This window comes from Pimephales promelas, chromosome 5 (genome assembly GCF_988280905.1).
Source record: "Pimephales promelas chromosome 5, fPimPro1.hap1.1, whole genome shotgun sequence".
Taxonomy (NCBI): Eukaryota; Metazoa; Chordata; class Actinopteri; order Cypriniformes; family Leuciscidae; genus Pimephales; species Pimephales promelas.
The window spans coordinates 15,215,195-15,228,407 of NC_142773.1; the positions used below are offsets into that span (position 1 = coordinate 15,215,195).

Sequence of the window (13,213 nt, forward strand, 5' to 3'; positions counted from 1 at the left end):
ACTAAGTGACTTAAACTTTTTGTCTTTGTATTTTTGTCCTTGTCTTTCAATATCTTATCTTGTAGAAAATGAAGAGAACCCATGCAATAGAAACATGGCAAGCTGCAAGTGAAGGAGCGAAACACACCCGCAACCCTCTCTTTTGTCTTTCCATCCCTCCCTCTCCTTGTTACATTCTTTCTTTCTCTCTCCACCTTCTTCGCTGAAGGACTTCTAGCACATCCCTTCAATGCAGAAATCTCATACACACACATGCACACATGGCTATGTGGACTACACACACTCTCTATCTATATCTCTATCACTCACACAGACACAACATGGACACATTCCTGTTACCAAGTGTCCATTCCTGTAGATTACATTTGATTTTTCTTCTAAAAAATAGTTAAACCACTGTTTTGTTTTTGTTCCATTTATTGTTTAATAAATGAAAGTATACTAAAACAAGATAAACTTGAGGCTTTTGGTCTTTGTTAAAATTAGAAGGTTTTTATTAAAATTCACCTCGCCTTAATATATATAGTGATTTTTTAAAATCACATTATAATAAATATAATAGCACACAAAACAGAATTGTCATGCTTTTAAACATGCTTTTTAAAAGGCACATGAGATGGTAACAGGACTCAGAAAACATGCATCCATTTTCTACTTAGAAACCTTGTAAAAAAGGAAATACTTGAGATACACACCAATACTGAATAGTTAAATATGTGTAGATCCCATGTATAAATAGCATCTCCTCTCCTCTCGCTGCGCCTCTTGTGGACGTGCGCGGAATCACTCTTTCACCTCACAGCTGATTTGCTCGCCATCTTGACATGAACATAAACATAAACATACCCTCTGCTCAATGATCGTACTATTATCTCCAAAGACCGGAAAATTTACAGCACATTACCAAAACAGCCTTAATCCTTTGTTGCCGCATCGAGAAAAAGCGAACTAACGTTAGATGTTTAGGAAATCATTGCGCACGTATAGCTGCTGAACACACATCACATGTCAGTATAATGTGGGGTTCCTGAGCACTTGGCTAAGGTAAGACGGTTTTCTTTTCTAATACGAGGTTTCAAGGTCTTTTAAATCTATTCAGCTCGGAAAATCGTTGTTATCGTGCCATAATGTAAGATGCAAATCTTCCTTTAGCTCAGCGCTGTTAGCGAGCTGCCATGGCAACTGATTACATACGCGTGTACAACCCTCCCGCTGGCATTAACACTCGTCTTTTTAATAAAACCATCATGAATAACTTAAAAAACGTGTGCTTTTAGACTGCTATTGTGATTAATGTGGTGTAACGTTAATGCTTGTCTTCTAGCAGATCTTATAATGACTTGAATTAAACATTTTAATAAACCAGGTCAGAAACCAGTTCAGGTGACAATCAAAATGTGATGAATTGATAATGACAGACGTTTTGTTGATGAGAGGTTGACACTTACTAACAGCTGTCATTGGAGCAGATGTTTAGAAAATAAGCAAAGCACAATGAGTGAGTGTTATCAATCATGCATTCATCATTTTTCTGTAGGGATGGGAGACCTTGGAGGACCCCCATCTGCAGACTGATGGAGAGAGTGTAACTGTAGTTTACAGTAGAAATGGACCAGGAATATGAAAGACGCCTGTTAAGGCAAATCAACCACCAGAATGTCCCAGAGGGCCACCCGTCTAAGGTAAGGTTGAAAAAGACCCTAACTTTATTATCTCATATATATATTTATGTCTAGTGCGGTGGCTGTGATATAAACCTACCAACGTCCATTGCCATGAAAAGTCTTTTTTTATATTTTGTTTAATATATATATATATATATATATATATATATATATATATATATATATTTATGTCTAGTGCGGTGGCTGTGATATAAACCTACCAACGTCCATTGCCATGATTTTTGGAATTACTTATCACAAGAGGAACAAAAGACGTTTTAGTTGCATAACATCGGTTATTGGAAACGTCATTTCGCAATAGTTTTTTATCGACATTTAGAAAATATTGTAAAAGTTTTGCGCAAACCTAATGTTGCAAAGTTATTATTATTAATCATGTGAAGAGTCAAATTCCACTGTAAAGCTGCTCTACATACGGCCATAGTGTCGGTATTCATCTCAGGTCACTTCAGTGTTTAATGTCGATGTTACAAAGATAGTGTCATTACCCATTTCTGATAGTGCCAGTGCAGCTGAATTAGTCTGCAATAATGAATATTAATTGTCTTTTAAACCCTACTTTGGTATGTGAAAATATTAGATAAGAATAAGAATACATTTTGTTTAAAAAAAATCAATTATTACAGAACATTTTGCACCTGAATTTTGAATTTCAGAGACTTTTTTTTTAAATTCCACTTTTTATTTATTAAATGTGTGTTCAATAAAGAGGCAAAACGTATAATGCTACACGTTGATTGTCTGTTCCAGTTATGTATTACTGTTTGTGCAGTCAGGGTATGCAGCGTGCAGTCCGGTTACGGTGAAATCAGGAGACAGGTTTATCCCCACGCGTGCCGGGAGCAACTGGAGCATAAACTTCCACTATGCCAATGTAAGTTACCATTCATCTGAACAGTTTACACTCATCCACAGTAAAAGAATGATAGATTAAAGCCAGTGCATTATTATCATTGCACCTCTATAAACACGTTCATTTTTGCTTTATGTTTGTAGGAGAACTGTTGGACACCCAATCAGAATCAGCGGGCGAAGGATGCTAGTACAGACACAGGGAAAGGTGAAGTCATTCTGCATCATCTTTTACATGCCCTCGATTTTAATGAAAAAAATATAAATCTAATTCAGTCATGAAACTGTAGATGGCTGAGGCTGATAGATACTTTACATGCAGTCTACAAGCAATCACATCATTACCTTAAGGCACAAGCTGATTGGCCTCTGCTGATGCAATGAGATTGCATGCTGCGATATTCTGTGTTACTGGTGTTACATGTTGTTCAGTTCCTGTGCACCTATGCTACCATTGTAGAGGCGTGGGGGTGCTACCACAGAATCCAAAAGCATCTGTCTAAAAAACAATCTTAACCACACTATTTCATCAGAAACAATCTTAAAACAGGGCACTTGTAAAATACTGAACTTGTCCTTTAAGAAATAAAATGAACCCATCATTAAAGCAATTCTCGCCCACTAAAAATATTCTCACGTCACATCCCTACTCAACAATTTAAATAATCTGGTTCAGTGTTTTCTGTAGGCTAGTCCTGTATCGGAGTTCCTCTGAACCCCTCCACCTCCCCCAGCTCCACCTGCCTAGATCTGCTAGAGGATTATTCATGCAGCAGCAGCATATCTACCAAATACATTAACATTGCCATATTTAATAACGTGCTAAAACTATTTCAAGAGTTTTCATGATCGAAATGTATATATTAATTTGTGCCCGCTATATATATTTCCCCCAATACTTTTTCAGGACTTTTTCAGGAAAGTTCCGAAGAACATTGTTTATTTTACATACCGGTATATCATTTTATCTACAAATAATTCTTGCTGAAAAAAAAGTAACGAACGTTAAAGAAGTGTGTATATACAGTATATAGAAGAAAATAACAAAAAAGCATTGTTGTGTTTTACAGATGCTGTGGCGTATGCTGCCCTGCTGAGGAATGAGCTGTTGGGAGCAGGAATCGAAACCGTGCCTGATCCTCACACAGATGACCGTCGACACACCATCCTCACACAGGACACACACAGCCTCTTCAGGGTGAGTTTACATGACAGATCCATGTGCCATGTAAAAAAAGTCACTGGAGAAGCATGTTTGTGTTCTGCTTGTTCTCACATTTGAGTTTATTTTGAGACTCTTGTTGTATAACTCTTGTTTTTCTTGTGTCTCTCAGTACACCATCCTCACAAAGAGAGTGCCTTTTGACAATGAAATCTCCCCCTATTCCCTCTCTCCTCTCAGTAACAAAAGGTATCATTCTTTGACCTCTGCATTAATTCAAAATATTACTGAGCCGATGATCTTTTTTTTATGTTTGCATTGGAAACTCATTTACTTGGAAAGAAAATACACATAAAATGTTTACAAATGTATATTGAATTAAGTTTATTTTTCTTATCATTTTGGCAATTTGTTTTTAGTAAGTTACACGATTTAGCGGCCACAAATTAAGAATTTGTTCAAAGTGCATGATTTATAAAATTAGGAAATAAGGGAACAAATTAGTACATTGTGGCCACGATTTACCTAAAATGAGGGAAATGAGGCCGTTTATCTATGTTTATAACACAGACTTTTTTGTACATTTTAATTTTATCCAAATTCTAGATATGCCTGTCAATTTCTATAAAATGTAACTTGGATTAAACCAACTAAATGTGTGATATTTTTCTTTTTTCTTTTTTATCTGTAGTCACAAACTATTGCGCTCACCCAGAAAGCCTGCACGCAAGATTTCCAAGATCCCGTTCAAGGTCCTTGATGCCCCAGAGTTGCAGGATGACTTCTATCTCAACCTGGTACACTTCATTTACAAAGCTCCATATAGAGTTTTACAGATATTAAATAAGGAATAGGGGTCTGAAAGTGTTTCTGTGAAGGTACATTATTTGTTTACTTTAATTTTCCAATAATGACCAGTAGGGTTGGGTATCGTTTGAATTTGAGCGATTCTGATTCCGATTGCGATTCCTTGTTTCGATTCCGGTTCCTAACGATTCTCGATTCCGATTCTTTTAAGAGGCAGGGTCAAAAAAGTTTAGCTAACCTTGCTAACCAACGGCCTTTCTGAAGGAAATAATCCTTTCTGAAGGAAATACTCCTTCTGTAAAAATACTCCTTTTGTCACAAATTTTGCATTTTGCCGAGATTTCGTTATTTTTAGAAAAGTGAAGCCACACTTTGGATCGCCGACGTAAGCTACTCATGTTCGACTCGCGTGGTTATGCCAACACTTCCGGTAGACGCTTCTTCGTTGGTGTTGTTCAGCGGTTTCTTCTTCCGCTCGACGGACTGTGAATATCGAAACTAGGAATCGAAATTTTAACTTTTGAACGATTCCGGGAAAAACGAAAAGTTAGTCCCGGTTCCAATCGATACTCGATTCTCGATACCCAACCCTAATGACCAGCTGACTGTAAGAAATTGTTTGCCTAGGAGTCGGGACAACCGTCAGTTATACTGTATAGGCTAGTCTGCCTGTCATTATACAAAAAATATTTAAGAGACAATTTGTTCATTGACCAATCAGAAGTCAGAAGTATTTCAGAGAACTCTTTAAAATACTCTTTTAGCACTATCCAGACCTGACGTGACACAGCGACGCGATAAAATACATATTTTTCATTTTAATCTGAGTGTTTGTACTAACAGTGTTTGTACTAACCAGTCGCGACAGCGATATGCAATAATTATATTCTAGACCTTGTGGAATGATCGAGGAAAAAAAACAAACTTTTATTTCAAAAATAAAAATCAATGTACTATATTTTAGGGTGATGTTTTTGTATTTAACATGTTGTATTATTAGGGGATTTGATGGTACTTAATTATATTTATGGAATAGTTATGATCCATTTATTACTTGTTAACTACTTTTTGAGCATAGAGGATTGATCACCTGAAAATGAAATTTCCACTTAAGTTTGGTCTCTTTTTAAAAATGACTCTTGACAGATTATTGCTGAAATAAAAAAAAGTTGAAAAAAATGATTAATGAAAATGAAATAATATAGAAGTTTAAGTGTATTATTATGTAAAATGCATAAAAATATTTTTACATTTTATTTGAAATATATATTTTACAAAACACGTTTTACGCTAAAACTGTGAGAAAATCAAAGCCATGAATCTAAAAAAGTTGAGATCCAAATTTGAGATTCATATCTCAAAAAAATGAGCTTTCAGTAAGATTTTGTTTGGCCGCAGAAGCTAAAGTTTTCACTCGATGAAATTCGTTTCCAATGTGGTCATTTTTGACCGCCAACAGTACAAGTGTGACTATTTTTCTCAGGACCATTTAACCTTTTCGAATTATGGCCATGATTTTTTCTTTTTTTGTGTGTGTGTGTTCACATAGCAAATGCCAAAATCTTTACCAAGTTCCGTTCCATTCTGATGAACTAAAAAAAATAAAAAAAATAAACATCAATTCAATTTTTTTTACCAAATAGAACCAGAGGGTTAAAAGAATTTATTGTGAGTATATTGTGAGAATCATACATGGATAATTCACCTCAGATGTTGAAAATAAATGAAAGGAAATGAGAAATGTGAACACCAGTGTGAACAAACAAGTGTGTTCTATGACAAAGACTGTTTTAATCACTCAGTATGTATTAAAATTAGCTTTCCTGAACCTCAAACAGTGGAGCGTTGGCACTAGGTCGACAAGGTCATGGGTTCGATTCCCAGGAAAAGCAAGAATTGCTAAGAATGTAAATGTGTACCTTGAAATGCTTTGGATAAAAGCGTCTGCCAAATGCATTAAATGTAATTGTAAAATAGTGAAATATGAATTTGAATGTGTACGTATCCATTGCATGAGAGACTCCACCCACACACTGTTCTGATTGGCTGTGATTTTAGTTTGATTTTGTCGCGTCACGTCTGGTTAGAACATGACGTAATTGTGCTATAGTCTCCACAATATGCATTTTAACATTTGCAGTGTAGTAATTTGACAGAAAGTGTTTGTGAACAGGTGGACTGGTCAGCTGGAAATCTCTTGAGTGTTGGTTTGGGGGCTTGTGTTTACCTGTGGAGTGCCTGTACCAGCCAGGTATGTGATGTGACAGACTTTTAAGACACGATCTGGTCTGACTGTCAGTAATGAGCATTTCATTTTACACTTCCAAACTTACAAAGGTGACGCGGTTGTGTGACTTATCTGTGGATGGCGACTCCGTGACATCAGTGTGCTGGAATGAGAGGGTCAGCACAAACCTCTTACATGTTATATAAAAATGTCTAACTTGTGGGCTTTGTATTTATCCAGGATAATATTGACTTTGTCGTTCTCTCAGGGAAGTCTGGTGGCTGTAGGGACCCATAAGGGATTTGTTCAGATTTGGGATGCAGCTGGAGGGAGGAAGTTGACCAGTTTGGAGGGACATTCAGCACGCGTAGGTTTGTGTCATGTGACAATCACTCACTCACTTAAAACTTTTACTGGTTTAAAGGGTTAGTTTACCCAAACAATTACAATTCTGTCATCAATTACAATGATGAACCACCCATGTGGTTCCAAACCTAATAAACGTTCTTCGAAACATTCACCATATTTGAAGTGCTTTATGTATCAATGTTTATATGCAAGTAAAAGCCTAAATGAAATCTTTTCAGTATATAAAGCGATCAAGTCTCTTCAGAAGGCTTTGATTCAATCACTCGATTCATATGGAGATGAACAAAAGTCTTATGTGTTGAAATCAGTCTCAGAACAATGTCAGATTTCTTTTTTTTGCCCTAAGAGAGCTAAGATCCTCAAAAGAACAACTCGTCTTCATCATATTATAAGAGTTTGAGTCTCACCTCCTCTCGTGTCTCTCAGGAGCGCTTGCGTGGAACGGAGAGCAGCTGTCGTCGGGTAGCCGAGACAGAGTGATCCTACAAAGGGACGTGAGGACACCTCCGCCTGTGGAGAGGCGCCTCCAGGGCCACAGGCAGGAAGTGTGTGGCCTCAAGTGGTCACCTGACCACCAACACCTCGCCTCTGGAGGGAACGATAATAAGGTTAGCGTCAATAAAATGGGATGATCTAAAAATGAGACATAATTGAACATGCAAGACATGACTAAGTTGGCTGGGAATATGGTTTATTCAAAGATTTTAGGTTTGTGTATGTATTATTCACATCAAATTTCACCTTTAAAAACACTTTACTTTGCAGTGTCCTTGTTACACATTACATGTTGTTACTTTAGTATAATGACAATTAATAATAATAATATAATATAATAATATTAAAAATAATAAAATAATAAAATTAATTTTATATATATATATATATAATATATAATAACCCTAAATCAAACCTGAATCCTAAACCTAACCCTATAGTAAGTACATGTTTTATTCAGTACTTAAATGTATGGTTACACTGTGACAAGGACACATTAAAATAAAGTGTAATCCAAAAGTGTTATTCTAAGTTATTCATGTCATAACTTCACCAAATTAAAATTATGCGCGACCAAGATGCAGAAAATAACTTTTTATGGCATGAGTTAGTTCAGGTTATAAAATGTTATGTGGTGTGACTTCCCAAAATGGATATTTATGAATTAATAATTTGAGATTTGTAAAAAAAAAAAAAAAAATGATTTGCTTAAAAGTAAAAAAAAAAGTTTTGGAAATAATAGTTAAGATGTGGATACTCGCAACTCGCATGTATTCAAAGTTTAATTATGTGTAGATAATGGTTACACAACATGATATTTTCATTCAATCAATCATCAATTTCATTTCATAAACTTATTGAAAATGGTATAAAATAATTTAAAATTCAACATTCCTTATGAAATAAACATGAATATGAAGATGTGGACTCTTATGTCATTTTAATCTAATAACAGTAAACATTTTCCATGTGTACCAATAGAAAAGCTTACTATATCACTCAGAATTGTTCAGAAAGACATTGTGAATGGTGTAAACTTACAAAATTCAACTTTTCATTTTTAGATTCAGGGGTAGAAAATAAGATAAACAGCTTGAATATTTGATTTCCACACATGGGTGGGCACTGATCGGTCAACAAAAGATGCCATCATCAGTTGTCTTAAATAATAGTCATCCAGCATTTTTTATGCATTTATTAAGTGTTTATATATATCAAGGCACAGGTTTATTTTTCTGCTTTCAATACACTATGTAATGTTTGGCCTCTAGTGGTTAAACAATGCATTTGCATTTTGTGGAAGAGCATTTTTTGGTTGTGCTTCGGCTGCATATGAATATCACCCTTATATAATGCTTTACAATGAACTCTGTTGGAGAGCTACATATGGCAATTTATCCGTTCAGTAAAATACCTTACTTACCTGAAAAATGGTGTTTGTTTAACCGGGTGATTCCCTGGAAGTTCAAGATTTACTACCTTATGCCACTCGCCCACCATACAAGTGTAAAGTAGCCGGAGAAACACAAATGGGCGAGTGATGTTTGTATGCAATTTCACTTATAATAGGCTTGCCATAGTGAACCATTATATTGTACCTTTTAAAGGCACACTATGTAAGATTTTTGGATTAAAATATCCCAAAACCACTAGAACAATGTTATATATTTTGTTGATTTGTGTACTTGCATTATCACAACATGTTTCTAAGAATATTTGAATCCAGAAAAATAAGCAGTTTTAACCAAGACCGTGTCCAATGGTCGCCTATCAATGACATCATACCCGCGTTACCCACGATTTCCGGTTTTATTTTGTAGAAACCATAGAAACACCAAAGAAGCTTTAATATTAATTAATAATTAATATTAATATTTAACATTATGTGTTTTATTCGAATGAATCATTGTTATGTAGCTCAACACTTTTTTGGTTTATATCTCGTTTTCTTGATTTACCGTGAGAACCATACTGTATATACCATGTCTAATATCTAATATATGAATATTTCATATAGAAGCCGCCGAGCAAACACACAGAGTGGCCTTATAACACCTTTCATCAAACTCAAATGCATGTAATATGATAAAACAGCGCTGCGTAACCCCGCACACACGCATGACCGGAAGAAGCGGGAATAATAAAAGCTCCACTCTCGAGCGCTCGTCTCTCATTAGCAATCGCTCCAGCGCCTTGTTCCGCTCCAGCGACTTTCATAACGTTTATAAATCTTTAATACATTACCGAATTAATTCATTATCCATGAATATGATTCCTGCCCGAGTCCCGTCGTATTCTCCACCAGCTGTAGAAGACAACAACTCCCACGATTCCACGAAATCAAGGCGGCATCAAGCTGGCGTAGCCGTTTGCTTTGAATAAACAACCTCTAGTGGCGAAAAATTACATAGTGTGCCTTTAAACCAAAAAAACGAATTAAAGGGTTATTTCACCCAAAAATGAAAATTCTGTCAGTATTTACTCACCCTCATGTTGTTCCAACCCTGTAAGACCTTCGTTCATCTTCTGAACGCAAATTAAGATATTTTTAATGAAATCTGAGAGCTGGATCACTCCTCCATACTAGTCCATAGGCTTCTTGAGGGATTGAAACTTGCCGGCCTCAAAAAGTTATTAAAGACTTCGTTAAAATAGTCCAAGTGACTTCAGTGGCTCAATCTTAAGTTTATCAAACGACGAGAAAACTTTTATGCGCAAAAAACGACAAAAATAACGACTTTATTTCAACTATTCATTTACTTCTCTCTCTGCCTCGACTCAGGTTACTAGTTTAATAACGTAAGCTCCTGTTATTGTACGTCACATGCATCACACACATGACCAGCGTCGGCCAATAGTGAGCCTACGTGTGACAAAGCTCTACGCAATCACACTACGTTAACTGACTACAGGTCCATAGAGAAGGAAGTGAATAGTTGAAATAAAGTCGTTATTTTTGTTTGTTTTTGCGCACTAAAAGTGTTCTCGTCGCTTGATAAAGTTAAAATTGAGCCACTGAAGTCACTTGAACTATTTTAACGATGTCTTGAATAACTTTTCGAGGCCGGCAATTTCAATCCCTCAAGAAGCCTATGGACTAGTATGCAGGAGTGATCCAGCTCTCAGATTTCATCAAAAATATCTTAATTTGTGTTGCGAAGAAGAACGAAGGTCTTACGGGGTTGGAACAACATGAGGGTGAGTAAATACTGACAGAATTTTCATTTTTGGGTGAACTAACCCTTTAACGCAATGTATATATGGACCATTTTAGAGCACCGATTTCAGATTTATTATTATTGCATAAGAAACTGAAAAAGAACTAGTACAATTCAGTCTAAATAGCATGACACAAAGGAACCTGTGTTTTTGCTCTGCTTCAGTTGCTGGTGTGGAACAGCTCGAGTCTGCTCCCCGTGCAGCAGTACAGCGATCACCTGGCGGCCGTGAAGGCCATCGCATGGTCTCCTCACCAGCACGGCCTGCTGGCCTCGGGAGGGGGAACGGCTGACCGCTGCCTTCGCTTCTGGAACACTCTGACCGGACAGGCACTGCAGAGTACCGACACCGGCTCACAGGTCTGCAACCTGGCCTGGTCCAAACACGCCAACGAGCTGGTAAGAAACGCAACTACAACCTCAGTCATGTGTCATGTGATTTCCCCCCTCCCAATGCTGGCTTTCACCATTGATGTCTATTAGGTCAGCACACACGGCTACTCCCAGAACCAGATCCTGGTGTGGAAATACCCATCACTCACCCAGGTAGCCAAGCTCACTGGACATTCGTACCGAGTGCTCTACTTGGTAAGTGTTTAATCGGATCTGCAATTCATTTACATACAGACAAAAAACTCAAATAAAGGCAGTTCTGAAGGCAAAAGTGAGTCCAACCCGGTAATAAAGTGGCCAGTGAGTGTGTTTATAAAAAAAGTACTTTTGAAAAAAATTTTTTTTTAGATTTTAGTCATTCAATATAAACTTCCTGAAAAAGGTATTTTAAAATCAGTATTCCTTGTGGTTTTTCTTAACGTATCTTATTTTCCGACCTTTTATGTTTAATCGAAACCACAAAGCTCACTTTATAGCGTTGTTAAGAGACACCGTGGTTGGCATGGTTGTCTCCGGATCCAGTTTTTAATTATGTACAAATGACCGACGAAGACAAAAGAGTAATCAAATCTAAGATCTGTAATGTAATAATGTTATCCTGTGTTCGTTCAGACACGCATTAGAAGTGAATGTGGGTGTCTTGGTTGTGTGCAGGCGGTGTCTCCGGACGGCGAGGCCATCGTGACCGGAGCAGGAGACGAGACACTGAGGTTCTGGAATGTCTTCAGCAAGACACGCTGCACCAAGGTCAGGCTTAAGTAGTGTAGCTCGTCCTGCACCTCAACTGTGACCCGTTTCACATTCTTTTCGTCTGTTTCCAGGAATCCAAATCAGTGTTGAACCTGTTCACCAGGATACGCTAATTCACAGAAGTCCATCCAATCACGTGAACGAATGAAAGCCTTGAACTCACTCTCGAGTCCTTGCATCAACTCCAGACCTTCCGACAGGGAGAGAGACCCTAGCACTTCCTCTCTTTTTTTACTGAGCAGATTTCTGTTTTACCCAATGAAATTGAGTGAGCTTGTTGTTTGTGTTAAGATTCAGTCGGTTCTTCTTATTATTGTACATTGTGGATGTCGAAACAGATGTGCTATTGTATAAGTAGAAGTATTAATAGAGAAATGAACCTATATGACCTATATTGTTATTATCATGACTTCAGTCATGAGGTTATACAGAAATGGCTTATGAAAATTTACATATTTTATATGTGTGTATCAAAACAGATCATGAAATCTGTGAGAAATAAATGCACTTAACACAAATCCTGTGACTTTTTATGGCGAACAGACAAAAGGTTCTATTTACTGTACGTCGAGCAATAGTTGTATGGCTTAAAGTTTGGGGTCTGTGAGATTTGTTTTTTAAAGAAATAAGTACTTTTCTGCAAAGATGCATTAAATTGATCAAAAGTGACAGTAAAGACATTTATAATGTTACAAAAGATGTTTTATCTCTTTTTATTTGAACTTCCTATTCATCAAAGAATCCTGAAAAAAGTGTATCGGTTTCCACAGAAATATTAAGCAGCACAACTGTTTTCAACATCGATAATAAAAATAAATGTTTCTTGAGCAGTAAATCAGCATATTATAAAGATTTCTGAAGGATGACGGGTAATGACAGGATTTTCATCACAGAAATAATTTACATTTTAGAATAGAAAACAGTTATTTTAGATTTTAATAGCATTTCATATTTTTTTACTGTATTTTGATCAAATAAATGTAGGCTTGGTGAGCATGAGACTGTTTCTTAACCTTACCGAACACAAACTTTTGAAATTTTGTAAATGTTTAAGTTTCAGTGAAAACTGATAAAGCTCACACAGTGTTGAATAATCATCAATGCAAATTCACAAATCCTTAAAGGGATAGTTCACTTTGAAAATTGATATGTTTATCTTACCTCAAGGGCATCCAAGATGTAGGTGTCTTTGTTTCCACAGTATTTTCAATTTTGGTATTTTTAGGTCAAACCGTTGTTGTCTGTCAATCAAATA

The 13,213-nt window shown here is 36.5% G+C and overlaps 1 protein-coding gene across 2 annotated transcripts; it reads left to right on the plus strand.

Moving 5' to 3' along the window:
- The first annotated feature begins 773 nt into the window (after positions 1-773).
- fzr1b (fizzy and cell division cycle 20 related 1b) lies at positions 774-12,649 on the plus strand. 2 transcript variants are annotated; one of them, XM_039661294.2, is made up of 15 exons: positions 774-1,044; positions 1,538-1,682; positions 2,458-2,559; positions 2,682-2,745; positions 3,608-3,735; positions 3,872-3,948; positions 4,391-4,496; positions 6,680-6,757; positions 6,844-6,909; positions 7,002-7,104; positions 7,529-7,710; positions 10,981-11,214; positions 11,299-11,403; positions 11,863-11,955; positions 12,030-12,649. In XM_039661294.2, exons 2-15 carry the CDS (start codon positions 1,608-1,610, stop codon positions 12,069-12,071), a joined length of 1,455 nt encoding a protein of 484 aa, XP_039517228.1. In that variant the 5' UTR covers positions 774-1,044; positions 1,538-1,607; the 3' UTR covers positions 12,072-12,649. The 2 variants fall into 2 exon arrangements, with proteins under 2 accessions (XP_039517228.1, XP_039517229.1); XM_039661295.2 differs by having other exon boundaries at positions 907-1,044; positions 2,436-2,559.
- The last annotated feature ends 564 nt before the right edge of the window (positions 12,650-13,213 follow it).

What these genes read in the sequence shown, in the direction of transcription:
- fzr1b (XM_039661294.2), top strand. Translation starts at nt 1,608, where the DNA reads ATGGACCAGGAATATGAAAGACGCCTGTTAAGGCAAATCAACCACCAG. An exon ending in CAGTGTGCTGGAATGAGAGG is followed by an intron (nt 6,910 to 7,001) that starts GTCAGCACAAAC and finishes TCGTTCTCTCAG; the next exon opens with GGAAGTCTGGTGGCTGTAGG. An exon ending in GGGACATTCAGCACGCGTAG is followed by an intron (nt 7,105 to 7,528) that starts GTTTGTGTCATG and finishes CGTGTCTCTCAG; the next exon opens with GAGCGCTTGCGTGGAACGGA.